At 41.8% G+C, this 27,977-nt stretch overlaps 1 protein-coding gene across 1 annotated transcript in view; it reads left to right on the plus strand.

Moving 5' to 3' along the window:
• Positions 1-5,467: 5,467 nt before the first annotated feature.
• The window catches only part of LOC134575397 (microsomal triglyceride transfer protein large subunit-like), a 124,124-nt gene continuing 101,614 nt past the window's right edge, over positions 5,468-27,977 (plus strand). The window contains exons 1-5 of the mRNA XM_063434700.1: positions 5,468-5,755; positions 16,033-16,220; positions 17,483-17,608; positions 18,712-18,819; positions 24,006-24,122. Coding sequence (XP_063290770.1) covers positions 5,683-5,755; positions 16,033-16,220; positions 17,483-17,608; positions 18,712-18,819; positions 24,006-24,122 — 612 coding nt within the window. The 5' untranslated portion in view covers positions 5,468-5,682. The remainder of the gene's footprint in view (positions 5,756-16,032; positions 16,221-17,482; positions 17,609-18,711; positions 18,820-24,005; positions 24,123-27,977) is intronic.

Here is a 27,977-nt window from a genome sequence, read left to right on the forward strand (position 1 = left end):
CCAGACGGTGTGGACTATATCTCCCATAATACTCTTATAGCCGTAATGCAATCTAATAAAAAATAATGAAGTCTGTGGATAGTTAATACAATGTTAAACAAAAATCTGCACACAGTCAAGCCATAAGACTTGCTTTTCACACAGAAATCACACATTTGCAGTGATGTTATTACCGCAAAGGATTCTGGGTGGGCACAGGGCCGGACTGGCCCACCGGGATACCGGGAAATTTCCCGGTGGGCCGTCGGCACCTGGGGCCGGGCAGACACCTGGGTCTGCTGGCGGCCGCTGGGGGACTTGCACTGGCGGCCGCTGGGGGACTTGCACTGGCTCTGCTCTCCCAGCGTGCAGCTGAATGAGACCGGTGCCGGAATATGACGTAATATTCCGGCACCGGTCTCATTCAGCAGCGCGCGAGGGCGGGAGAGCAGAGCCAGCGCAGCTTCCCCAGCGGCCGCCAGTGCAAGTCCCCCAGCGGCCGCCAGCAGACCTGCCCCAGCGGCCGCCAGCAGACCTGCCCCAACGGCCGCCAGCAGACCTGCCCCAGCAGCCTCCTGCACTGCACGACCCCCTGGCAGGTAGGAGTAATGTGTGTGTGTGTGTCTGTCTGTTTTATGGTGTCTGTCTGTGTCATGGTGTCTGTCTGTATGGTGTGTGTGTCTGTCTGTGTTATGGTGTCTGTCTGTGTCATGGTGTCTGTCTGTATGGTGTGTGTGTGTGTCTGTATGGTGTGTGTGTGTGTGTGTCTGTGTCATGGTGTGTGTGTCTGTATGGTGTGTGTGTGTGTCTGTGTCATGGTGTGTGTGTGTCATGGTGTGTGTCTGTGTCTGTATGGTGTGTGTCTGTGTCATGGTGTGTGTGTGTCTGTGTCATGGTGGGTGTCTGTATGGTGTGTGTGTGTCTGTGTCATGGTGTGTGTGTGTCTGTGTCATGGTGTGTGTGTGTCTGTCTGTGTTATGGTGTCTGTCTGTGTCATGGTGTGTGTGTCTGTCTGTGTCATGGTGTCTGTCTGTATGGTGTGTGTCTGTCTGTCATGGTGTGTGTGTCTGTGTCATGGGGTGTGTGTCTGTCTGTATGGTGTGTGTCTGTATGGTGTGTGTCTGTGTCATGGTGTGTGTCTGTATGGTGTGTGTGTGTCTGTCTGTGTTATGGTGTCTGTCTGTATGGTGTGTGTGTGTGTGTGTGTGTATGTCTGTGTCATGGTGTCTGTCTGTATGGTGTGTGTGTCTGTCTGTCTGTCATGGTGTGTGTGTATGTCTGTGTCATGGTGTGTCTGTCCGTCATGGTGTGTGTGTATGTCTGTGTCATGGTGTGTCTGTCCATCATGGTGTGTGTGTCCGTCATGGTGTGTGTGTCTGTGTCATGGTGTGTGTGTCATGGTATATGTGTGTCTGTCTGTGTCATGGTGTCTGTCTGTATGGTGTGTGTGTGTGTGTCTCTGTCATGGGGTGTGTGTCTGTCTGTGTCATGGTATATGTGTGTTTCTGTGTCTGTCATGGTGTATATGTGTGTTTAAAAATAGTGTTTTTGCTCACCTTTTTTTTTCCCACGCAGCGAGCTGGTCTCCCCTCGACTGGCCCTGCCTCTATGACTGAGATCATCAAGCTTGATGATCTCAGCCAATCCAATGCTTTGCCATTGGATTGGCTGCAAAACGTTACACCAATCAGCCTCTCCTCATAGAGATGCATTGAATCAATGTATCTCTATGAGGAACGTTCAGCACCTACAGAGTGTGGAGGCCCTGAATGTACATGCACTGACACAGGAAGCACCTCTAGTGACCGTCTGAGTGACTGTCACTAGCGGTGTCACTTTGAAGCAATGTAAACACTGCCTTTTCTCTGAAAAGTCAGTGTTTACGTTGAAAAGCCTGTAGCGACATGTATATATATTACTCAATCATCTGTCATGGCAAGACATAGCCTTACATGTTACACGCAACAATATATGGCGCAGTGACTTATGGGGCTGGCATAAATTTTTTATCCAGGGCTGCTTTGTATCCCCAGTCCGGCCCTGGGCGGGCATATGCAAATTAGTTTAACAAAGAATCACATTTTTGGCTCATTCCATTTTAAACATGGATTCCTTTGAGTCTGTTTGCTGTATACAACAGCTTTGAAACACAACTTAGGAAAAGATGCAAAACCAGTGAACCACTCATGGGCAGTTGTTTCATTGTTAATGCAAATGGTTGGTTACTGGCTTGCTATTGAGGCTTGGTGGTGCTTGGGAAGCAAAAACCAAAAATGTTATGGTGGGTAAAAAATTGTGACTGAAAACCCCTTCCACCTGAAGTCTGTGGATAGTTAATACAATGTTAAACAAAAATCTCCACCCCAGTCAAGCCATAAGACCTGCTTTTCCCACAGAAATCACAAATCTGCAGTGAAGTTACTACCGCAAACACAGACTCAAAGGAATTCATGTTTAAAATGGAATGAGGCAAAAATTTGATTCTTAAACTAATTTGCATATGTCCACCCAGAATCCTATGCGGTAATAACATCACCGCAAATCTGTGGGAAAAGCAAGTCTTATGGTTTGACTGGTGTGCAGATTTTTGTTTAACATTGTAATATATATATATATATATATATATATATATATATAGATATAAAATTATTTAATTTTTTTAATACACCGACTGAACATGGTTTCATACTTACCTTGCTGTGTTGAGTGACCGCCGTTCTTCCAGTCTGAGTTGATCTAATGAAGGTGAAATCTGTATCTCAATATTATTGTTCTAACACGTAAACTTTAAGCACGATTTATTGGCTGAGAGCCATCACATGACTCTATTAGCAAATGGAATGAAGTTGGACATCTGTCACATGTTATCTCCAAAGAAAAATCCAAATTTTTGTAGTTTTAATTTATATTTAATATAAATATCATTTTGCACCTTCCATGACAATTCACTAAGGTTACCAAGAGAATAGGAGTTCCCAAAAGCAAATGTTAAACTGTTGAATAAACATTAGATAGATGTATTTTTCACTTTTTTTTGTGGCACAATAGAAATTTGCTAGAACTATTTATTTTTTATTTTTTGGCAATCGCTCTTCATTGAGGTAAATACTCGACAGATTAGACAATACACAAAATGTCAGTATAAATGTAATGAGCAGTATGTATGCATACAGATAAGTAATACCACATATTACAATACAAAGAAAAGGAGAGTACGACTATTCTAAGCTTTGTCTTACTAGCTGCAATAATATAACACTGACTGGCTATCACATAAGCTAGTATTCACATAGATATAATAAAAAACTTGTATAGAACTAATTTTTTGCCTTCTTCTTGATCAACGGCAGTAAAAATCCTTGAACTCTTTAAAGCCTCTATTTATATGTAACAGCTATATAACTTTGTGCAGCTGTACCTGCGTAGAGAAAAGTGTATATGCTGCATAAACCATACATGTAATCCCTAGAAAAATAAACAATACTGTACCCTAACGTCTGTGGTTATGGACGTCAAGCTATGGCTGGTTCCTCTGTGCCCAACAGGGATATACACGTAGGAGATGATATGAATGGACCTGAGAGTGCAGCAGATATTCCTAATAATGTGTGCTGGCTAGTCTTCCATGCCCAGGTAACCGAATACTGCCATTCGATAGGTTCTTAGTTTACCACACAGGTCAGTGACGCTGTCAGCTCGCAGTGACTAGGCCTAAATACATTTATTTGAGAGGTGTAATATGTATTTGTTTCACTAACATACTATAAATAAGATATTACTTTTTTTTTGCTGGTTATTTGGGTCTGTGACTCACCTGGCAGGGTAATAATAACCTAGGTAGAACATCCCAACATGCAAAATCTCATTTCAGGGAGATGGCTTCACCAGCGACTGCACCCCCCCATTGCACACGCCTTCACACTCTCGCCCACACCTACACACACACCCGCTCCCACACACTCATATACATACATACACACAACCACCAAACATGTATGAACAAGGACATGATATTTTATTATGACCGAACACGACTATTTACACAGACACCAACACATACACACTTGCACTAATTAGATCTGCAGCCACCCCTAACTTACCTGGTGTCCATGTACCTGCTCCCTCCAGCCTCTCCTCTGCCTCCACGCTGCCTGTGTGCTCCAGCCATCTCCTGCGGGCTGTCTTCTTAGTTCGAAGGAAGTGACAGGCTGTCTATCACTTCCTCCCATCTGGCAGATACTGCAGGGGCCCGGTCAGGCTCACCTCTGTGTGTCTCTTTTTTCACCATTTCCTTCAGATATACTCCAGAGCAGGGGTCCTCAAACTACGGCCCCCCAGATGTTGCTGAACTACAACTCCCATGATTCTCTGGCTATCTATGTAATTCAAAGAATCATGGGAGTTGTAGTTCAGCAACATCTGGGGGGCAGGAGTTTGAGGACCCCTGATCCAGAGGGTACATGCAATGCAGATTGAGAAGCTGCACGTTATTTATGGTTACTCCCTAAAGTGAGCATTGTCAGGAATTCAAAGTTAATCCAAAATTAATTTCAAATTTGAGCCAAATAGCTGAAAAATTCTCCAAGCAACTTGTTATTAATTTAGGGAATTAAAACATTTAGGGAATAAGCATAATATTGCCACATGTCCTCGCAGTATAAGATTCTTAAAGGGCCAGTCTAAGCACCAAAACCACTACATTTTAATAAAATGGTTTTGAGCTGCAGAAGTTGTCCCTTTTGTTTGGCAATATAAAACCTTGCTTTTTCTGAAAATCATGCCTAAAACATGCCTTTAGTCAGTCAGTAGAGACACATTTTGAGGGCCTTCACATTTTGTCGTCATCATTCAAACCATCAGTAGTGGACCTATCGCTGGTGGGGCTCTACCGGGGCCCGCACACTGAGGCACCCATTGGGTGTCCCATGCAAAACAATTCTTGCAGCAGGGCCCTCTCTTCATTACTTCCACCTCTGCATGCATAATGAGGTCAATGGCTACTAATCCTTCTGGTATGCAAGCATGCATGATAAGTCCGCAGTGCTCTCTCTGAAGCATTGGATTGGACCAGAGATAGGTGGATCGAGCTGCAGAGGGGAGATTGTCCTGGGTGCAGGATTGCAGATAATTGTAATGCCTTTTTAAAAAAAAAAATGTAAAGGAGGTCCCAGCAATCTATAATAAAAACAAAAACTAACATTAAAAATAAATATATTCATTTTTAACATTGGGAGTGTTCCTTTATTTGATTGCAGCTGGAACTGCAGCTGCTACTACATCTCTTGAAAGGCACAGGAGGAGTGGTCTCAAAAAGTAGTCCACCATTCACCTAAAAGAAACAATCTGAAAGTAATAAATTCCCCTGTCCACTTTCCCTTCTATGTGTCCGTTAAATGGCTATTCATATACTACTGATCAATGATTAACCTGGGCAGTGACAAAAGACAAGTACAGAAAACGGTCCAAGTTTGCACACACAGACTGAGACCTGACTCCTGACAAGTTCACTCCTGGAGGCCAGCTCCTTCTCCTCATAGTGTCTGTCCACTGTTCCTGGATTACATACAGTACCACGAAGGGGCCACGATGGAAGAAAGCCAGAATTAATATTCCCTTTATTTGTGCCAGAGCTGACCCTCACAGAATACCAACATTGACTTATACCACGAAGCCCATCTGGTTATTCACAGCCTGTCTTTCATTATGTCTCTGGGGTCCAGCTGTACAACGTGCACCCTGCACTTAATCATTCTTCTCATCTGTTGCTGTACTTGCAGTAAGTATACATCATAATTCCTCTGTTTCCACATTTTCTATAACACTTTACAGTATTTCACCTGTTGCGATCGTGATTGCCAGATCCAACATATTTTCCTGGAAACATATCCTGACCTCATGCTGATGAGAAATTAATGAAAAGTGCTGCCCTGTAGTATGTATTATTTATATAAATAAATTGATCAATACAGTTCCATTCTGGAATCCTCGTTTGTTAATAAACTGATAACATTTTCACAATATATAAATCTACATATTTGGGCAGAGCTTTACCATAATTCATTGATATATTATAGTTGGTCACAAATGTAATCTAGATCAATAGATCGGATATAATGGCAATATTTATTCTTTATAAATGTAAGGTAAGGAGCATGCACTGCTTAGATACACCTGTGACGAGACCAATCTCGTCACTGTGCATTGGAGGAGCCTGGTTGCCTGCCTGCTGCCTTTTGACTATGGACCGGCATTTAAATACTTTATTTTCCTATGCAGAAAGGTCTATTCATGTATTTCTGCCCTGGCGTTCGGTAGATTCTCGGATTTACTGAATTAACTAAATTAACCCAGATAGCTATGCCATGGAGCCTATTCGTGTAATAAAAGACTTTGGCTCCATGGCAATTGAACTGTATGTGTGTGGTCTGAGCGCCATTCAGTAATAATGTGCGCTCAGACCTAAGCTATCTGGGGATATGTTGCATGTCTATATTTTATGTAATAAATGATACTTGTGTATTTTATTGTATTTTACTGTATTTTGCTACCATGTGGCTAATGGAGTTTTGACTCTGTCCTTGGAGATAATTGGATTACTTCTCAATTATCTCCAGGATAGAAGACTCTGTGGAACTGGTTTTGGGCAGAAAAGCCATGCTTCATTTGGTCACAAAGGACTTCGATCTATCTTTTGAACCAATGGACCAATTTGGATGATTTACATATGTTTGTATTTGGACTATGCTGATTCTGAAAATGTAAGTGAATTATGTGAATGTGATTGTAACGGCTACCCAGGTAGAGAGAGGGTATCTGCCGTTGGAGACGTCCTTTTCCCTGCAAGCTGCTGTGGAGAAGTAAAGCTGGCGTAATCCCATCCACGATATCCAGAGTAAGAGTCAGGTTCAGCTGGAACAGAGCAGAATAATATTCCCAAATAATCCCCTTTCAAGAACGAGACGAGGCTACGTTTTGAAGGGTCAAGAAGAACTGAGAACTGGAATACCCAGCCTGCTTTGTATTAGGATTCAGTACAGAAAGAACACTCCCAGGGGGAGGCATAAAATCACCAATCCTGTACAGGGTACAACCCACACATCCCCTCCCCTCAGATAACCAGTTAACATAATTAAAACGTACATTATTTTACCCAAGTTCCGGATGTACCCCAAAAACAGGGGTTTTAAATCTGGTATCGCTTGATAGCTCTCATTCAGGGGAACAATATATCCAAAAATCAGTCAATTCGGACAAATGGTTCAGGAGTTATGAGGTTCCAAAGTTTTGACCGACCGCACAGACCAACTAGCCGAAAATAGTTCCATACGTTTTGGCCTTGCGGTCGGTCCTCGTTCGTATGGTAAAAAGGTACGAAAATCTGGCCATCCATTCGAATCTTTATGGTCGCTAGAATCCCCATATCCAGTTAAAAATAACTACCGAACGGCCGGTCATTCGGTAGTTCCAGCATGGAATTATGGACGCATGGAGGTCTCAGCGGTGTTCGCCTGTTTGCGTATCCGTTTTTAGTTCCATGCGTTCACAGGCAAACACCGCTGTTCGTGCGCAAGATGGCCGCGAACACGTGTAAGTCCCGAAATGGCGGCCACACAGATACTGGGACAAAGGGAACGATTGAAACGACACGAACGATTTTACTACCGAATCCTAGCAAGGCATTTAAACATAGTCCATGTGTCCATAGCCTCTGTACAGTCCATTTCAAGGACCAGAGACAGCAATATAACAATCCATTAAGCGCAGATATAGTTTTTAAAGGGCCCAATCTTCCAGGGCCATAGTCGCAGGGGAGGAGGTAGGCAAGCAGGCCTCTCCAGGACACAGTGGCGAAGGGCACTTCGTCACAGTGATGCATACTTTTAAAGTTATGAATAATGTGGAAAAACTGTATTTCTCTGCCTGTGATAATTACAATATCCATTGTGTAAGCTAATTGTATCACAGGCAGAGGGGAGGATTTTGTGTGGGAGTGTCTTAGTGTATTGTACGTGTTTATTGGCTATTTTCCAAAACCCTGTGGGTGGTACTAATGTGTATATAAGAACAATAAACCCACAGCTCTGTCTGTTCCTGGTTGACCCTCAAAACGGAGCCTTGCCTCCTTCTTGGGGGGATTTATTGTATGCTGTTCCAGTTCGACTACTAGGAGTGTAAACCTATTCATATGGTTTTTCCTATTTGGCTGTTTACAGCATTCGTATGTTTGAGAGCATCCATATGCTTCTCCGGTTCGGTGGATTGTTGTCTACAGTAGCTGCCTGTGTCTCTGGAAGGGGAAGATCTTCTAAACGGTGGTTTAACCCTTTTTATGCCTGGGGGTGCCGTTACAACACCTGTTAAGGAAAATTATATTTTAGGACAATAAACTCAAATTGTGCCTTCCAAAATTCTTACGATTGTTTTTCAAGACACCGTGTGTCATTGTTTAATGAATACAACATTACAATTACATTATCCATAGCCTGGATAAAAGTATTCAGTTGGATATATAATGCAAGTCCATAATTTGAAGTGAAACTCTAGAGGTGCAAAGTTGTAAACTAAGCCCAGGTTTAATGATAGGAAATAAAGAATAAAATAAAGTGTTTAAAAGGGATACTATAGTGCCAGGAATACAAAGCTGTATCCCTGGCACTATCACTCCCACTGCCTCCTCCCCTCGCGCCGTCCCCTCCCTGGTAAATACAGGGTAAAAACCCGTCTCTCGGTGCTGGGTCGACACTCCGTCCCTCTGACGTCCCGCGAATCCATGCTTTCCTATGGAGAAAAGCATCAGTTACCGGACCAAAGGTCCATTTCCATCCAGGAAGCTCTCAGGTAGACAGCCACTGGAGGCAGACTTAGAGCGGCAATGTAAACATTGCAGTTTCTTTGGAACTGCATTGTTTAACATTGCTGGACTACGTGCAAAAGGGACACAGCACCCAGACTACTTCAATGAGCTGAAGTGGTCTGTGTGCCTATAGTGTCCCATTAAACCATAGTGTCATATACTAAATTCAAATCAAAAAGGTAGTAGGCTGACGAAGGCACAGATGAGGAAGAAAACCATGGACACAAGGGGGCACATACAAATTAGGGGTCTACTGTATATATAGAGGGTGTAGTCGGTGTATAGGGGCATACTGCATGTGCTTATGTGATATAGTTTATGTGCATATAGGAGCGATAGTGTGTGGGGGTTTCATTCATTTAACAAAGGTATTAATAAAATAAATATTCCCCTCTCCCTGCTGTTACCTTTTGTTAGCATTCCAATCCCCGGTAGACATGTGCAATTTGTTTCGGTCCGAATATGAATTCGGACGAATTTCTGGAAATTTGGACATTCGGGTACTTCCGAATGTCCGAATTGCTGAAGTTCCGAAGTGCTGAAGTGCTGAAGTTCTGAAGATGCCGAATTTCCGAAGTGTCGAACTGCCGAAGTGCCGAAGTTCTGAAGTGCTGAAGTGCTGAAGTGCCGAAGTTCCGCAGTTGCCGAAGTTCCGAAGTGTCAAAGTGCCGAAGTTCCGAAGTTCCGAAGCACAGTATTGCCTAAGTACTAATATACTTACCCAGTGAAAGAAGAAAAATGTTACATTGTATACAATTTTAAATAAAAAGTATACAAACATAGCCAGGATTCAGCTGTAAGCATTTGCAACACTTACAACAATCAAGTAACATACATTCATATAAAATGTAAGTTACTTGGCCAGTCAATGTAATGACAGGAATGAATAAGTAAATAATGCCCTAATTCCCACGGCATTAGGGAGCTATCTACTATAAGGCTGAAAGACCTAAATTGGTCTTTCAGCCAAATGTACTAATACTAAGTAAAGATTTCTTAGTATTAGTAAATAATCTGCCCCTTCTCGCTATACCGCCGGTGGCTGCTCACTGTTAAAAAAAAAAAACAACCTAATGTCCTCCCCCCTGGCCCCCACCCCTGAGCGGTGGGTGGGGGCCCTAAATTATAATTAGGGGGGGGACCTTATGTCCTCCCCCCTGGCACCCACCCCTGAGCGGTGGGTGGGGGCCCTAAATTATAATAAGGGGGGGGACCTAATGTCCTCCCCCCTGGCCCCTGCCCCTGAGCGGTGGGTGGGGGCCCTAAATAGTAATAGGGGGGGACCTAATGTCCTCCCCCCTGGCCCCCACCACTGAGCAGTGGGTGGGGGCCCTACAGTAAAATAAGGGGGGGACCTAATGTCCTCCCCCCTGGCCCCCACCCCTGAGCGGCGAGTGGGGGCCCTAAATACTAATAAAGGCGGGGGAACTAATGTCCTCCCCCCTGGCCCCCACCACTGAGCGGTGGGTCGGGACCCTATATACTAATAAAGGGGGGGGACCTAATGTCTTCCCCCCTGGCCCCCACCCCTGAGCAGCGGTTGGGGGCCCTATATACCAATAGGGGGGGACCTATTGTCCTCCCCCCGGCCCCCAAACCCGAGCAGCGGGTGGGGGCCCTAAAAAAAAAAATCTCCCGCCCCCCCCCAGGTGACTAGACCCCTAGTCTCCCCCCCACAAAAAAATGATCCCCCTACCTAATCCCCTCACCCTAAAAATAATGAGGGGGGGGACATTTAACTAAGAACCTGTAAAACAAAAAAAATAACTTACCATTCAATGTTTTCTTTCTTCTAAAATCTTCTTTTTTCAGCCCCAAAAAGGCCAAATAAAAAACCATAATAACCGACACAATTAAAAAAGAAAAAAAAAAAAAAAAACGAGCGCAAAAAAAAAATCCTTCTTCACCCATGGAGGGCTCCGCGCAGACTGAGCTCTGCAGGGCGGGGGAAGGCTTATAAAGCCTTCCCCCGCCCTGCAATTAGGCTCAGAGCACTCTGATTGGTGGGTTTAAGCCATCCAATCAGAGTGCTCTGACAGGTAAATGAAGATACTGACAGGTAAGTCTCTACATTTACCTGTCACAGCACTCTAATTGGTTGGTTTGAAATCCACCAATCAGAGTGCTCTGTGTCATTTTACACAGCGTGGGAAAGTTCTTTGGAATTTTCCCACACTGTGTAATTTGACTCAGAACTCTCTGATTGGTTACTTAATCCACCAATCAGAGAGTTATGAGTCAAATTACACATGCTGGGAAAAGTCCAAAGAATTTTCCCACGCTGTGTAAAATGACACATAGGAATCTGATTGGTGGATTTCAAACCAACCAATCAGAGTGATGTGACAGGTAAATGTAGAGACTTACCTGTCAGTCTCTTCATTTACCTGTCAGAGCACTCTGATTGGATGGCTTAGACCCACAAATCAGAGTGCTCTGAGCCTAATTGCAGGGCGGGGCAAAGCTTTATAAGCCTTCCCCTGCCCTGCAGAGCTCAGTCTGCGCGAAGCCCTCCATGGGTGAAGAAGGATTATAATTTTTTTGCGCTCGTTTTTTTTTTTTTTTTATTGCGTCGGTTATTATGGTTTTTTATTTGGCCTTTTTGGGGCTGAAAAAATAAGATTTTAGTAGAAAGAAAACATCGAATTGTAAGTTATTATTTTTTTGCAGGTTCTTAGTTAAATGTCCCCCCCTCACTATTTTCTAGGGTGAGGGGGGTAGGTAGGGGGATCATTTTTTTTGGGGGGAGGGGGTGACTAGGGGTTTGGGGACCCCTAGACACCTGGGGGGGCATTTTTTTAGGGCCCCCACCCGCCGCTCAGGGGTGGGGGCCAGGGGGGAGGACATTAGGTCCCCCCCCTTATTAGTATTTAGGGCCCCCACCTGCCGCTCAGGGGTGGGGGCCAGGGGGAGGACCTTAGATTCCCCCCCCCTTTTTAGGATTTAGGGCCCCCACCCGCCGCTCAGGGGTGGGGGCCGGAGGTGAGGACATTAGGTCCCCCCCTTATTTTACTGTATTTTACCCACTGCTCAGGGGTGGTGGCCGGGGGGGGAGGACATTAGGTCCCCCCTATTACTATTTAGGGCCCCCACCCGCCGCTCAGGGGGGTGGGGGCCAGGGTGGAGGACATTAGGTCCCCCCCTTATACCAATTTAGGGCCCCCACCTGCCGCTCAGAGGTGGGGACCAGGGGGGAGGACATTAGGTTCCCCCCTTATTAGTATTTAGGGCCCCCACCCACAGTTTAGGGGTGGGGGCCGGGGGGAGGACAATAGGTCTATTTTTTTTTTTTTTTTTAAACAGTGAGCAGCCACAGGCTGCTCACTGTTTACTAGACATGCCCCTACTCGCAGTATAGCGAGTAGGGGCAAAATTTACTAATACTAAGTCATTTTTACTTAGTATTAGTAAATTTGTCTGAAAGACCAATTTAGGTCTTTCAGCCTTTTGGTAAATAAGTCCCTAATACCGTGGGAATTAGGGAGTTATCTACTAAGCGGCTGCAATAGAAGTGCCGAAGTCCCGAAATTCCGAAGTTCCGAAGTGTCGAAGTTGCCGAAGTTCCGAAGTGCCGAAGTGCTGAAGTGCCGAAGTTCCAAAGATGCCGAATTTCCGAAGTGCCGAAGTTCCGAAGTGTTGAAGTGCCGAATTGCCGAAGTCCCGAATTGCGAAAATTCCGAATTTCGGAATGCGGAACCAAACCGAAAATGCGCCCCATGCAAATGCCTAATCCCCGGTGATAATGCATTCCATATATCTCACTCTGCTCACCAACCTCTTTTTTCTATATCTCCATTGCCCCCTAGAGCAAATTTGCCTCATTGTGTCCATTCCCTCTTTTTCTTTTTGTATTTATTTATTATTTTAGTTTTCATTTTACATACATGAAATAGCATGTTTGAATTAGGAGTAACAGTTCAGATAATAACATTTGAGAATTGAAATTAACAGTTCAGATATTGACATTTGAGTGTCGAAATGATCAGTTCAGATATCAACATTTGTGAATGTTAGAATTAACATTGCTATGACCCTGTCCCTTCTGTTTAGCACTGATGCACAGTTGCTCTCATTTGCTTATATACATAAGCCTAATTTAGTCACCGTCTATTGTCCTCTTGGTTTGGTAAGTATAGTATATCCGTCATGCATACACTGCATTTTCCGTTTCCTGTGGGATTGGGTGTATTGGATAGCTCCCTGTGAGTGCATGTGTGTGCTGTTAATTGTCCTACTCACTAAGTTTCTACATAGGGTTATCCATCGTTCCAGTGGAGTTATCGGTACATCGGTATGATCGCCCTCTATTGTCTTTTCGCCTATTGGTTTAGGGAGGTGTTTCTCAACTACCTGGGAGCTTTAACCTGAGTGGTAGTGTATGTTGGTATGAGGTTGGATGCCATCTGGCCATTCCCTCTTTTGTCTCCGTGTCCATTGCCTTCCCTTTATTTCATGATCATGATGTTCTCCATTGTGTTCATGGTCCCCTCACCCTGTGTTTATACCCCCCATATGTCCATGTCTTCCTCTTGTGGCCAAGTTTCCACCTTATGTCCATGTCACCATGCCCTCCTTGTGTCCATGTCACCATACCCTCCTTGTGTCCATGCCTATCTGTACCTCTATGCTTCCATGTCTCGCACTTGTGGCCATGTCCTACTTGTGTCCATGCCTGTGCAGCTAAATTCTGTGAAACAGCAGGAAGCACCTCTTGTGGCTGTCTCGTAGACACCCCTACAGGCAGTCTTAACCATATTATCTAAAAATTGCTGTTTCTCTAAAACTTTAGTGTTTTATATTGCAGGATTAAGAGAGTAGGGGCACTTCACCCAGACCACTTCAATGAGCTAAAGTGGTCTAGGTGCCTTTAGTGTGCCTAGTAAATCAGAACAATACACATTGAGAAAATAATTGAAGAGCTATTAAGGGATAACATTCATAGGGAAGAACTTTGTTATTAGCAATAATCAGCATGGTTTTATGAAACATAGGTCATGTCAAACTAACCTAATTGAATTCTACGAAGAAGTAAGTAGAAGTATATATCAGGGTGTTGCAGTGGATGTGATCTACTTGGATTTTGCCAAGGCATTTGATACGGTTCCTCACAATAGGTTAGTATTCAAACTAAAAGAAATTGGTCTAGATGATTATTCTTGTTCTTGGGTAGAACATTGGCTTAAGGATAGAGTACAACGAGTTGTCATTAATGGTAAATTTCCAGGTTGGACAAAAGTGGTAAGTGGTGTCTTTCAGGGTTCTGTTCTGGGACCGCTTCTATTTAACATATTTATAAATGATCTTGAAATAGGCATTAAAAGCCATGTTTCAGTGTTTGCAGATGACACAAAACTTTGTAAAGTAATAAAATCTGAACAAGATATTGCTTTGCTGCAGAGGGATTTGGATAGATTGGGGGACTGGGCACTAAAATGGCAGATAAAATTTAACGTAGAGAAATGCAAAGTTATGCACTTCGGGGTCAAGAGTGCACAAGCAACTTACACCCTAAATGGTAGTGAATTAGGGCTAACCACACATGAGAAGGATTTGGGAATTGTTATAGACAACAAATTAGGCAGCAATGTGCAATGTCAATCTGCAGTTGCTAAGGCCAGTAAGGTTTTTTCATGTATAAATAGGGGCATAAATTCTCGGGATGAGAATATAATTTTGACACCTGTTCTAAAGAAGGATATCATGGCACTAGAAAAAGTGCAGAGACGGGCTACAAAATTGATAAAAGGAATGGAGCATTCTAGTTACGAAGAAAGGTTAAAAAATTAAAATCTCTTTAGTTTAAAAAAATGGTGCCTCAGAGGGGGTATGATAACAATATACAAATATATTCGGGGCCAGTACAAACCATTATCTGGAAATCTATTTATAAACAGGGCTATACATAGGACACGAGGTCACACATTTAGGCTGGAAGAAAGGAGATTTCATCTAAGGCAAAGAAAAGGTTTTTTTTTTTTACAGTAAGAGCAATAAGGATATGGAATTCTCTGCCTGAAAAGGTGGTTTTATCAGAGTGCATACAGATGTTTAAACTGCAATTGGATAAATACTTGCAAAAACATACCATACAGGGACACAATTTCTAATTAGTGGGGTAATAGCTGCTTGATCCAAGGAGACATCTGACTGCTATTTTGAGGTCAAGAAGGAATTTTTTCCTAGTTTGTTGCAAAATTGGAATCGCTTAAGACTGGGTTTTTTGCCTTCTTTTGGATGAACAGCAAAAACATATGTGAGGAAGGCTGAACTTGATGGATGCAAGTCTCTTTTCAGCTATGTAACGATGTAACATCCAAGCTGGATTGTTCATAGAAAGAAAAATAATATAGCTAAGAAGCAACAAACCAATGATGTGAAAGTAGTACAGCAAATTGATAGTGCTGTTATTGGACAACGTTCAATAATCTGGCCAATAGAACCGGGATGTGCTACAGCGCTGTGTTTCTTCCTGTGTTATGGCCGACATCTTTTTCAAATTGCCTGATCTTCTCCCCACCAGGAGAGAGACGGAGACACTCCATTACACCATGTTAATTGTATCATTGCCACGGCTGCATTTATCAAACATGTTATTACTAAATTAGAGGGACAAAGGTTTAAAAATAATATCAGGAAGTATTACTTTACTGAGAGGGTAGTGGATGCATGGAATAGCCTTCCAGCTGAAGTGGTAGAGGTTAACACAGTAAAGGAGTTTCAGCATGCGTGGGGTAGGCATAAGGCTATCCTAACTGTAAGATAAGGCCAGAGACTAATGAAAGTATTTAGAAAATTGGGCAGACTAGATGGGCCGAATGGTTCTTATCTGCCGTCACATTCTATGTTTCTATGTTTTTATGTTTCTAAATTCCCATATGCTTTAACTCTTAGAGTAGTATAATGCAAATGTAGAGCTATTACAAATGGAATAAGGTCATCTGAGAGTCTACAGATTTAAACTTAAAAACCTTCTAAACGTCTGTAATGTTGAGATTTTATGTATGTGTGTATACATTTTGTCATGATGGACATCATCCATAAACTCCTTTAAACTTATCAACTATCCTATTTAAAATGTAGATTATTTAAATCCAGTATGTGTAATATTAATGTTGCAAACTCAATATTGTAGAGAGAATTGTTTCAGAGCTAATCAATAAATAATGAATTTGTACCCATTTTATCACCCTAACATACAGTTCATTCAAAAGGCCCATCCTTCAAGCCAGAAACATCCTACAGATATCACTACACCATAGATTTAAAGATAGACCATGTCTCCCAGGTGTCTGTGCCAGGAACCAGTTTAAAGTTTGATGCTAACATACAGACTCATGTGCTATGGAGAAATAAAAACAATCAAGATGATCAGCTGGTAAATGTACAGGTGGGTGTTTGCATTAGCTTAATGGCCAGTGTATATAAATGAGACATAGAAACTGCTGGATACATTGATGGCTGTGTTCACCAAACGAGACACTTGTAAATATGTGTGTAAAGGGACTTTCCTACCCTTTATTGTTGTGGTTATGGTAGAAGAAGACTGTGAGTACAGCCCCTCCGTTTTGTTTAGTTTTTTTGTTATCATGCGGTTTTGAAAAGCCATTCCTTCTGGTTGGGAAGGGATATTGAAGAATCTTTGCTTCCTTATTATCTGTCCAAGTTATTTGTACAGATTTATCAAACATTGTTTTCTCGTTCAGTGCAATAAAAGGCTCTGAGCCCTGGTATATAGAGAGACTTGACCATGCGATATGTGCCTAATGCCGTATAAATATTATGAACAGATTATGAGCTAAAGTGATAAAGTAAAAATAGTTTCTTAGTAAATTTACTGTGCCTTAAGATATGATGATAAAAAAAAAAGATTTCCACTTACACGATGTATGGCAATGTTTGTTTCAATGGCAAACAGAATTTCAGCTGCAATAGCACTCTGACTGTAATTTATTTCATCTTTTTTTTCTTTTTTAATATATTTTTATTGAAGAAAAAATAATAATAAATAATGTACGAAAATACACTGGAGCATGCAGGTCCCAAAAAGAAGACCAGTCTTACTGCATGAATATAGAAAGTAACAATGACATAAACCATATACTGAAATCTCCAATGAATTTACTTTATCTGATCATCAGATAGAGACACGTTTGATGACAAGTATTTATATACGTACAGGCATACCTAGGCGCGTGCATAACATTTCAGAAAACATTTCTTTAGAGCTTACAAAATAATGTAAGTGGTGTGTGTAATGATGTGTGTAGCTTGTCGATGTGATATGCGTGTTTGTACATCATGCGAATGCTTTCTGATGTTGTGTACGGAGTAGTAGTTTGAGTACAATAATTTTTATAAAAAACAATATGAAGGGATTTGTGGATATTTGGATACATAAAAGTCACCATGGTGTAAGATCATCCTTGAATTACCCCCTAACTCGAGTTTCTCTGACATGGTCCGATTTGTACTTATATTTTCCTGATATAGCTCTGATATGGTTGGAGGGATCTAGAATGTGGTCCTTCAAAACCAAATGAAAACAACTTTTTGTGTTGATTAATCCCATTTTAAATGGGCTGCCTAATGGAAACTTGGGATACCCCAAAACTGCCATCTGTAGTGATTTTTTTTCTTCATTGGTTCTAGATCCAGGATTTTGTGTTCCAACATCTATCAAGCAAGAACAATGTCACTGGAGAAGATTTCACTTTCCAACAACTGTCAACCAGCAACATGCTTCGTCCTGTGCTCTTCCACTGGACCTCTGGAGAGGTACCTTGTAGTGTAAAGGTGGTTCTATGTATGCAGCCCTAGCCACACCACCCCTTGCTGTGTCTTACACACATCCTGCTTGAATAAAATTATTTTCAACCAGATGTGAAAGCACAGTGTGTTTATTTTAGAAGTTTTATCTCCTGCTCTGTTAATTTTACTTTAATCACACAAGAGGCTCCTGTAGGTCGTAGGAGGCTATAAACCGTGCAAGAGATAAGATATTCTAATTAAGCAGACTGTGCAATAGAATACGTTTTCTTGTAAGTGTGTAGGGAGTCTGTGTAAGTCACATGCAGGGAAGCGAGACCATGGCGGCATAAATTAAGTGATTTATCTCCTAAATAGCATAGAATTTAACAGTAAGACAGATCTGTGTCCCAAACATATTTCATTAAGATAACCTTGATTTGAAAACTTCATTTGAAAAGTTGTCCCTTTGAAAAGTTAAAATGTATTTTCACTTGGCTATTATTACTCTAAAGTAATTGAATGATTGAGATCTCCTCTCCTGCACCTTGAAATGATCATTGCTTGTCAACTGACCATGCAAAATAGGAGACATGGTGCCTAAGGAAAGGGGCAGTGCTAGTATATAGTAGGCAGGATTGGACAGAGAGTGGGTGGAGCTAAACACCATTTCCCTAAGTGGCGAAGAAGGCTCTCTTCTCAAGGTCCAGCAGTCAGCTGTAATGAAACCCAGGAATGGTAAACACCTCTATTACCTAAATAGGAAATGTAATGCCAAAGTATTCAAAACTGTATATTGAAAGGAGCCACTCCAAGCACCATAACCACAACAGCTTGACGTAGTAGTTATAGTGCCCTGGCGCTCCCCATTGTAAGTAGTTGAACTATTTCTAACAGTTTGACTTCATACTAGGGGTCCTCTATGTGTCACTCCTTGCCTTCACTACTAATGCCAGAGAGCTCTGAGTTAAGGCCAAAGAGATCATCTCAGCCATTGGGACAGCTCTGGACTGCTTAAGATCTTCTGGCAATCCTGGCATCTTGGACTGTTCCTTTAAGTGAATATTTTTATTTAAGAGATTTTCCTCTTCATTGGTGAGCTGATGTATTTTCATATATATACTTTTCTCCAGGTGGTCGGCCTGTATGTTACCAAAGACGACAATGGACAAACCCTAGAATTGAAAAAAGGACTTGTCAGCCTGTTTCAGTTTCAGCCCCTCACAGGGATTTACACAGAGGTAGGTAATAAATGGGTAGATAATGCAGGTTATATAACTGCTAAAATATATTCAAATGGAATCGTTTGTGTAAACATTTCTTTTTATAATTTTTTTTTTAAATGATTAATTCATAACTAAATACTAAGTACAAAACATATTTAAATATCCAATTATATATTTATCTGTCCTGTATGGGTCTTGTGGTTATTTTAGATTTTTTTTAGAATCCCCCCAAAGATGTGTGTGGCTATAATTTTATTATCAGCTATGCATAGGTGTACACTGATCAGCCAAAACATAAAAACTACCTGCCTAATAGGGTCTCTTGATTTCCTCTTGTGCTGCCAAAATAGCTCTGATGTGTTGAGGCGTAGACTCCACAAGACCTCTGAACGTGTCCTTGGTATCTGCCACCAAGCCATTAGTATTGCAAGTTGCGATGTCAGGCCTCCATGGATCGGATTTGTTGTTCCAGCACATCCCATAGATACTCAATCGGATTGAGAACTAGGGAATACGGAGGCTCAGGCAACACCTTGAACTCTTTGTCATGTTCCTCAAACCATTCCTGAACATTTTTTTCAGTGTGGCAGCGTGCACTATCCTGCTGAAAGAGGCCACTACCATCATGGAACACCATTGCCATGCAGGGGTGTACATGGTCTGCAACAATCTCTAGGTAGATGGTACATGTGAAAGTAACATCCGCATGAATGGCAGGAGCCAAGATTTCCCAGCCGAACATTGCCCAGAGCATAACACTGCCTGGTCTGTTTTCTTCCCATAATGCATCCTGCTGCCATCTCTTCCCCAGGCAAACAATGTACACACATCCATCCACCTGATATAAAAGAAAACTTAATTCATCACACCAGGCAACCTTTTTCCATTGCTCTATTGCTCCATGGTCCAGTTCTGATGCTCACGTCCCCCTTGAAGGGACTTTCAGCAGTGTCATGGGCATTCTGACCGGTCTGCGGATATGCAGCCCCATGTGCAGCAAAGTGTGAATCACTGTGTATTCTGACACCTTTCTATCATGGCCAGCATTACGTTATTTTAGCAGTTTGAGCTACAATAGCTCTTCTGTGTGAACGGAATAGATGGTCTAGCCTTTTCTTCCTACGTGCTTCAATGAGGCTTGGTCGCCCGTGACAATTACACCTGTTCACCGGTTGTCCTTCCTTGCACCACTTTTGGTAGGTACTAAACACTGCATATCATGAACACCCCACAAGCCTTGCTGTTATAGAGATGCTGTGATCCAGTCGTCTAGTCATCACTATTGGCCCTTGTCAAACTCACTCAGATCCTTTCACTTGCTCATTTTTCCTGCTTCCAACATATGAAATTCAAGAACTGACTGTTCACTTGCTGCCAAATATATCCGACCTCTTGTCAGGAGCCATTGTAATGATATTGCATTATTCACTTCACGTGTCAGTAGTTTTAATGTTGTGGCTGAACAGTGTATATTTTATATAATTTATATATCTTTTCATGTACAGTTTTAAGTTTATATATATATATATACACACATATATCATACTAGATCCAGCGTACTCACTCATTCTCTTAACAGCACCTTTAAAGCTCACAAAATGTAATCATTTATTTTTTTTAAACCTCACTTAAGCAAAATTAGTGGGGTTTAGTTAGGGTATGTGATCAAACATTGCATAAGCCTGGCACAATGCCAATGCACCCCATTCTTGGCAGGTATCGTTAGCAACCTAATGCCTGCTCTTATGAGATGAATCCACTTACTTGGGAAATCCTCCCTCATGAGACTCTCTGCAGTGCAAGGTTAAAGAGGGTCCTGGAATTTGGCACCTGTGCAGAGCCGGACTGGGGATTCCAAAGCAGCCCTGGAAAAAAAAATCTATGCCAGCTCCATAAGTCATCACGCCATATATTGCTGCATGTAATATGTAAGGCTATGTCTTGCCACCCTAGATGATTGATTTTATATATATACAGGGAGTGCAGAATTATTAGGCAAGTTGTATTTTTGAGGATTAATTTTATTATTGAACAACAACCATGTTCTCAATGAACCCAAAAAAACTCATTAATATCAAAGCTGAATATTTTTGGAAGTAGTTTTTAGTTTGTTTTTAGTTTTAGCTATTTTAGGGGGATATCTGTGTGTGCAGGTGAATATTACTGTGCATAATTATTAGTCAACTTAACAAAAAACAAATATATACCCATTTCAATTATTTATGTTTACCAGTGAAACCAATATAACATCTCAACATCCACAAATATACATTTCTGACATCCAAAAACAAAACAAAAAAAATCAGTGACCAATATAGCCACCTTTCTTTGCAAGGACACTCAAAAGCCTGCCATCCATGGATTCTGTCAGTGTTTTGATCTGTTCACCATCAACATTGCGTGCAGAAGCAACCACAGCCTCCCAGACACTGTTCAGAGAGGTGTACTGTTTTCCCTCCTTGTAAATCTCACATTTGATGATGGACCACAGGTTCTCAATGGGGTTCAGATCAGGTGAACAAGGAGGCCATGTCATTAGATTTTCTTCTTTTATACCCTTTCTTGCCAGCCACGCTGTGGAGTACTTGGACGCGTGTGATGGAGCATTGTCCTGCATGAAAATCATGTTTTTCTTGAAGGATGCAGACTTCTTCCTGTACCACTGCTTGAAGAAGGTGTCTTCCAGAAACTGGCAGTAGGACTGGGAGTTGAGCTTGACTCCATCCTCAACCCGAAAAGGCCCCACAAGCTCATCTTTGATTATACCAGCCCAAACCAGTACTCCACCTCCACCTTGCTGGCGTCTGAGTCGGACTGGAGCTCTCTGCCATTTACCAATCCAGCCACGGGCCCATCCATCTGGCCCATCAAGACTCACTCTCATTTCATCAGTCCATAAAACCTTAGAAAAATCAGTCTTGAGATATTTCGTGGCCCAGTCTTGACGTTTCAGCTTGTGTCTTGTTCAGTGGTGGTCGTCTTTCAGCCTTTCTTACCTTGGCCATGTCTCTGAGTATTGCACACCTTGTGCTTTTGGGCACTCCAGTGATGTTGCAGCTCTGAAATATGGCCAAACTGGTGGCAAGTGGCATCTTGGCAGCTGCACGCTTGACTTTTCTCAGTTCATGGGCAGTTATTTTGCGCCTTGGTTTTTCCACACGCTTCTTGCGACCCTGTTGACTATTTTGAATGAAACGCTTGATTGTTCGATGATCACGCTTCAGAAGCTTTGCAATTTTAAGAGTGCTGCATCCCTCTGCAAGATATCTCACTATTTTTGACTTTTCTGAGCCTGTCAAGTCCTTCTTTTGACCCATTTTGCCAAAGGAAAGGAAGTTGCCTAATAATTATGCACACCTGATATAGGGTGTTGATGTCATTAGACCACACCCCTTCTCATTACAGAGATGCACATCACCTAATATGCTTAATTGGTAGTATGCTTTCGAGCCTATACAGTTTGGAGTAAGACAACATGCATAAAGAGGATGATGTGGTCAAAATACTCATTTGCCTAATAATTCTGCACTCCCTGTATATATATATATATATATATATATATATACTTAATACAATGTTAAACAAAAATCTGCACACCAGTCAAGCCATAAGACTTGCTTTTCCCACAGAAATCCCAAAACTGCAGCGATGTTGCAACCGCAAAGGATTCTGGGTGGGCATATGCAAATCAGTTCAACAAAGAATCACATTTTTGCCTCATTCCATTTTAAACATGGATTCCTTTTAATCTGTGTTTGCAGTATACAACTGCTTGGAACACAATTTAGGAAAAGATGCAAAACCAGTGAACCACTCATGTATATATATATATATATATATATATATATATAGCTTTTCCCAATATAAAATATTGGTCCTTCCTGTGTCAGTGCGGATTGGCTGAGATCATCAAGGTTGATGATCTCAGCCAGAGAGGCAGGGCCAGTCGAGGGGAGACCAGCACGACGTGGGGGAAAAAAAGGTGAGTAAAAACACACATACACACACAATAGCATGACAGACACACACCATGACACATACAGACCGTGACACAGACAGAAACACACACACACCATGACAGACAGACACACACACCATGACACAGACAGACACACACACCATGACAGAGACACACACATACCATGACAGACACACACACATACCATGACAGACACACACCTTAAAAAAGACACACACCTTGACACACACACACCATAACACAGACAGACCGTGACACAAACACACACACACTGTGACACAGACACAGATTACATGACACATGCAGACACACACACACACCTCGACACAGACAGACACACATTACATGACACAGACACGCACACATTCCATGACAAACACACACACACAATAACACAGACAGAGACACACACACACAATGACACAGACAGACACACACAATGACAGACACACACACACCATGACAGACAGAGACACACACACACACACAATGACACAGACACACACACACCATGACACAGACAGACACACACACCATGACAGACAGAGACACACACACCATGACACAGACACTCACACTGACACAGATCATTTTTACATTTGTGCTGCGGCCACATGGGGAGCTCAGTTTGATGGTGGCTGCATGGGGGAGCTTGCTCTTCTGGTGGCCGCATGGGGGAGCTCTTTTGGTGGCCGCAGGGGGAGCTGGCTGTTCTGTCTCTGCTCCCCCGCCCTCGCGCGCTAGAAAGAGACCGGGGCCGGAATATGACATCATATTGCGGCCCCGGTCTCATTAAGCTGCGCGCTGGGGCGGGGGAGCAGAGACAGAACAGCCAGCTCCTCCTCCGGCCGCCAAAAGAGCTCCCCATGCGGCCGCCAGAAGAGTCAGCTGCCTGCCCGGCCCCAGGTGCCAACAGCCCACCGGGAAATTTCCCGGTATCCCGGTGGGCCAGTCCGGCCCTGCACCTGTGACAGGGAGATGGGCAGAACTGGGATTTGGTCTGGACTCCCAAATATCTAAATGAAACCAAGAGGGCAGCACTCACCTGAACTTGCAGACATTATCGAGGTCACCTTATAATGAATGCATGTTTATGTAAGTATAGCCCTTTGGTGTTATATGTCTGTATGTGTATATATATTGTTAATATTATATTTACATTTTAAATCATTAAATAATAATGAGAATAACACTATTCGTATACTCTATGTATATTTTTCAGGAAGATGTCACAGGTAAATGTAGTGTTACCTATGTCACATCCAATGATCTCATCAAAAAGACGAAACACCTTCGCAGCTGTACAAATTCTCCATTAGAGTTTGACTCCGATGAAAAGGTAATCTATATTTTGGTGGTGGGGAAAGGACACTACATGTTCCCCATAACATCACAAACATAAAAACATTCAAGTGTGTGTTATGTGCATAGGTGACACTAGAGGGGAGGTGAGGGGGTGCAATTGGATTGTGCCTTTTTCCCCTGTGTGCCCTCCCATTGAACCTCATGGCTGGTGAGGACATCTCCCTGCGTGGAAATCAGGCCCCTGAAGATATTTTATAGAGAGTATTTTGCTAGATAGCCTTTGAGCTTACAATATTGAAGGTTAAAATGGGGAGATGAGAGGTGGCAGAGGAATTTGGAGGTGATGGCAGAGAGAATTAACGGTTTAATAGTATAATTGCAATGATCTGGGCAGTGCTTAGTGGAGATGAACTGACTTTGTTTCAGTCACTTTGTGGAATTGGGGCTCAACGTTGCAGGGAGGCATGAAGATGAAATGGCTTAGTTTCAGTTGCTTTGAGGAACTATTAGCAATGCTCTGGTAAACCCCCTGCACCGGCCGCATATATATCTTTATTTTTTATTAGAAAAGGTTTATACACAGCCTCTTATCTCCCCACCATAGCCCCTATTCCTCCCACAATAGCCCTTTATCCCCATCACCCTTTACTCAGACAAACGCCTATCCCTCCCCTGCACCCACTACAGCAACTGCCAACCTGCACCCACTACAGTCCCTATGCCCCCTGAACCCACTACAGTCCCCATTACCCCCTGCACCCACTACAGTCCCTATGCCCCCTGCACCCACTACAGTCCCCATTACCCCCTGCACCCACTACAGTCCCTATGCCCCCTGCACCCACTACAGTCCCCATTACCCCCTGCACCCACTACAGACCCTATGTTCCCTTACCCACTAAAGACCCTAGGCTCTCTGCACCCACTAAAACCTTTACAAAACTCCTAATAACATTTAACCTAATAACCTTTAATAACACTACAGCCTCTATTACCCTCTGCACCCACAACATGCCCTACCCCCCTGCACCCACTACAGCCACTATTGTCAGTGCACCTCTTACAGCCACGACCCCCTTGCACCCACTATAGTCCTTATCCACCATGCACCCACTACAGCCACTACCCCATGTGACTATTGCAGCCCCTTATACCCCTCACTATAGTCTCTAACCCTCCCCTGCATCCACTACAGCCGCCATCACCACTACAAACACTATTAATATGATTTAGTGGTGGAAATCATTAGTGCCTCCCCCAGTTTTGACTGTGGTAGTGTATGTGCCTCCTCCCCTGTGTATTGTATTGTTTCTAGAGTCTCCACCGGCTATATATGTGAAACAGGCCTTTAAACACACTTTAACCTCTTCACTACTTTTTGATTGTACATGAGGATCTAGAAATATAAATCGTAATTTTTATTGAGTAAATGTGTATCACAGAATTTCACATCAATAGAATGCACAATAATACGCATTATCTCACTACATTTTACAGTGAGTTCAAAGGGAATTTCAGATTTAACGTCAAAATAGCTGCACTGGAAAAATGATTTCAGCTATGCTTTTTAGTACAGCTACTCTGGCCTTAAAGTAAAATTCATTTGCAAGGTTATTCAATACAGTGAGAATTCAAAATGACATAGAGAATTTTTCCATTTCGGCTATTTTGATCTTAAAGTGACACTATAGTCACCAAAACAACTTTAGCTTAATAAAGCCGTTTTAGTGTATAGATCATGCCTCTGAAGTTTCACTGCTCAAATCACTGCCATTTGGAAGTTAAATCACTTTTGTTTCAGTTTATGCAGCGCTAGCCACACCTCCCCTGACTGTGACTCACACAGCCTGCATGAAAACAAAATGGTTTCATTTTCAATCGGATGTAACTTTAATTTTTTTTTTTATCTCCTGCTTTGTAAATTGAACTTTAATTACATACAGGAGGCTCCTTCTGGGTCTAGCAAGCCATTAACAGAGCAATCGATAAGAAACTCTGAATTAAACAGACTGTGCAATAAAGGAAGTATAAACATTAGATGACTCTTTACAGGAAGGGTGCATAAGAAAAGTGACTTAACTCCTAAATGGTAGGAAGCTGAGCAGTGACACTGCAAGGGCAGGCTGCATACACCGAAACTGTTTCATTAAGCTAAAGTTGTTTTGGTGACTATAGTGTCCATTTAAAGTTAAAATGCTCTTTGAATTCAATTAGAATTTTCGTTTGAGTAAATAACCATTTCAGATATTATCTGCAAAAATGATTTTCATTTTAGTTTTTTTAAATCAAATTTTATATAATTTGTTTAGTTCTAATTGTTGGCTCATTTTCCTCTTGCACCCATCATCTTTATTTCTATAAAATTTCATAAAAAGTAGTTTTTTTTTTTATTGCAAAAAAATTAAAAATTAAAAAACTTGTTCCTCTTGATGTAGACATTTATATATTACATACTACGTTAGCGTAAATGCTTCCATATCCGGATCCAATGCACTATTTTGTTGTGAGTCTAGACCATGATACGGACTGACGTTACTAAAATCCATATTATAATAAAATAGATACATTTTGCTTATTCATAAGAAAATAAATTTTTAGCAAGATGTTCTACAAAGAAACTAAATTTGTAAAGGAACTGTTAATCTGCCTCAAATACTTATCATAGCAAAACTGTTGGTGGTCTTGGTTTCTCTCCAACGTTCGTATCAGTGGTTCACCTTTGGAAGCGACCCTAGCTTCATGCGAGGGGTCAGGGCAAGCTGACAGGTGAAGACCAACGCTTGCGTCATGTCTTTCATAATGTTTCGATTTCTAGGCAGTTGTCCAAGCTTCTTAACTTTGGCGTGAGCTCTGTTTCTTCATTATCTCTATTCAATGAATTTTATGAGCACATTTTCTGCCCTTTGGACTATCTCTGTGTGTGGGGAGGAGGGATTTACTAGAACACATCTAAGTGAGAATGAGTCTTTAATAAAAAAAAAATACATAATAGAAAATAATGTTTAATGGCTCAGTAAGTGTAGATTTAAGTAAAAATTGTCCATGTTATTTTTGAGAAATGTGTACATTTTTGTAACTCTAACCAAATTATATCAAACACAGTCATTTTATATATAATATTACTATATTTGTTTGGTTGGTAATGCAATGATTTTTTGTATTTTAGCACAAGTAATATAGATTTGCACACTTGTGCTTGGTTTTTTTTTTTTTTTTTTTTTTTTTTTTAATATGCACCCAAAAATACAACATTGTAATATACAGTTGTGCTCAAAAGTTTGCATAACCTGGCAGAAATTGTGACATTTTGGCATTGATTTTAAAAATATGACTGATCATGCAAAAAATGTATTTTATTGAAGGATAGTGATCACATGAAGCTATTTTTTTTTATCACATAGTTGTTTGGCTCCTTTTTAAATCATAATGATAACAGAAATCACCCAAATGGCCCTGGTCAAAAGTTTGCATACCCTTGAATGTTTGGCTTTGTTACAGACACACAAGATGACACACACAGGTTAAAATGGCAATTAAAGGTTAATTTCCCACACCTGTGACTCTTTGAATTGCAATTAGTATCTGTGTCAATACGTTTGTTAGCTCTCACATGGATGCACTGTGCAGGCTAGATACTGAGCCATGGGGAGCAGAAAAGAACTGTCAAAAGACCTGTGTAACAAGTTAATTGAACTTTACAAAGATGGAAAAGGATATAATAAGATACCCAAAGCCTTGAAAATGCCAGTCAATACTGTTCAATCACTTATTGAGAAGTGGAAAATTCGGGGATCTCTTGATACCAAGCCAAGGTCTGTTAGACCAAGAAATATTTCAGCCAGAAGAATTTTTTGGGGATACAAAAGAAAAAAAAACCCCACAGGTAACC

Source organism: Pelobates fuscus, chromosome 10 (genome assembly GCF_036172605.1).
Source record: "Pelobates fuscus isolate aPelFus1 chromosome 10, aPelFus1.pri, whole genome shotgun sequence".
In the NCBI taxonomy this organism is placed as follows: Eukaryota; Metazoa; Chordata; class Amphibia; order Anura; family Pelobatidae; genus Pelobates; species Pelobates fuscus.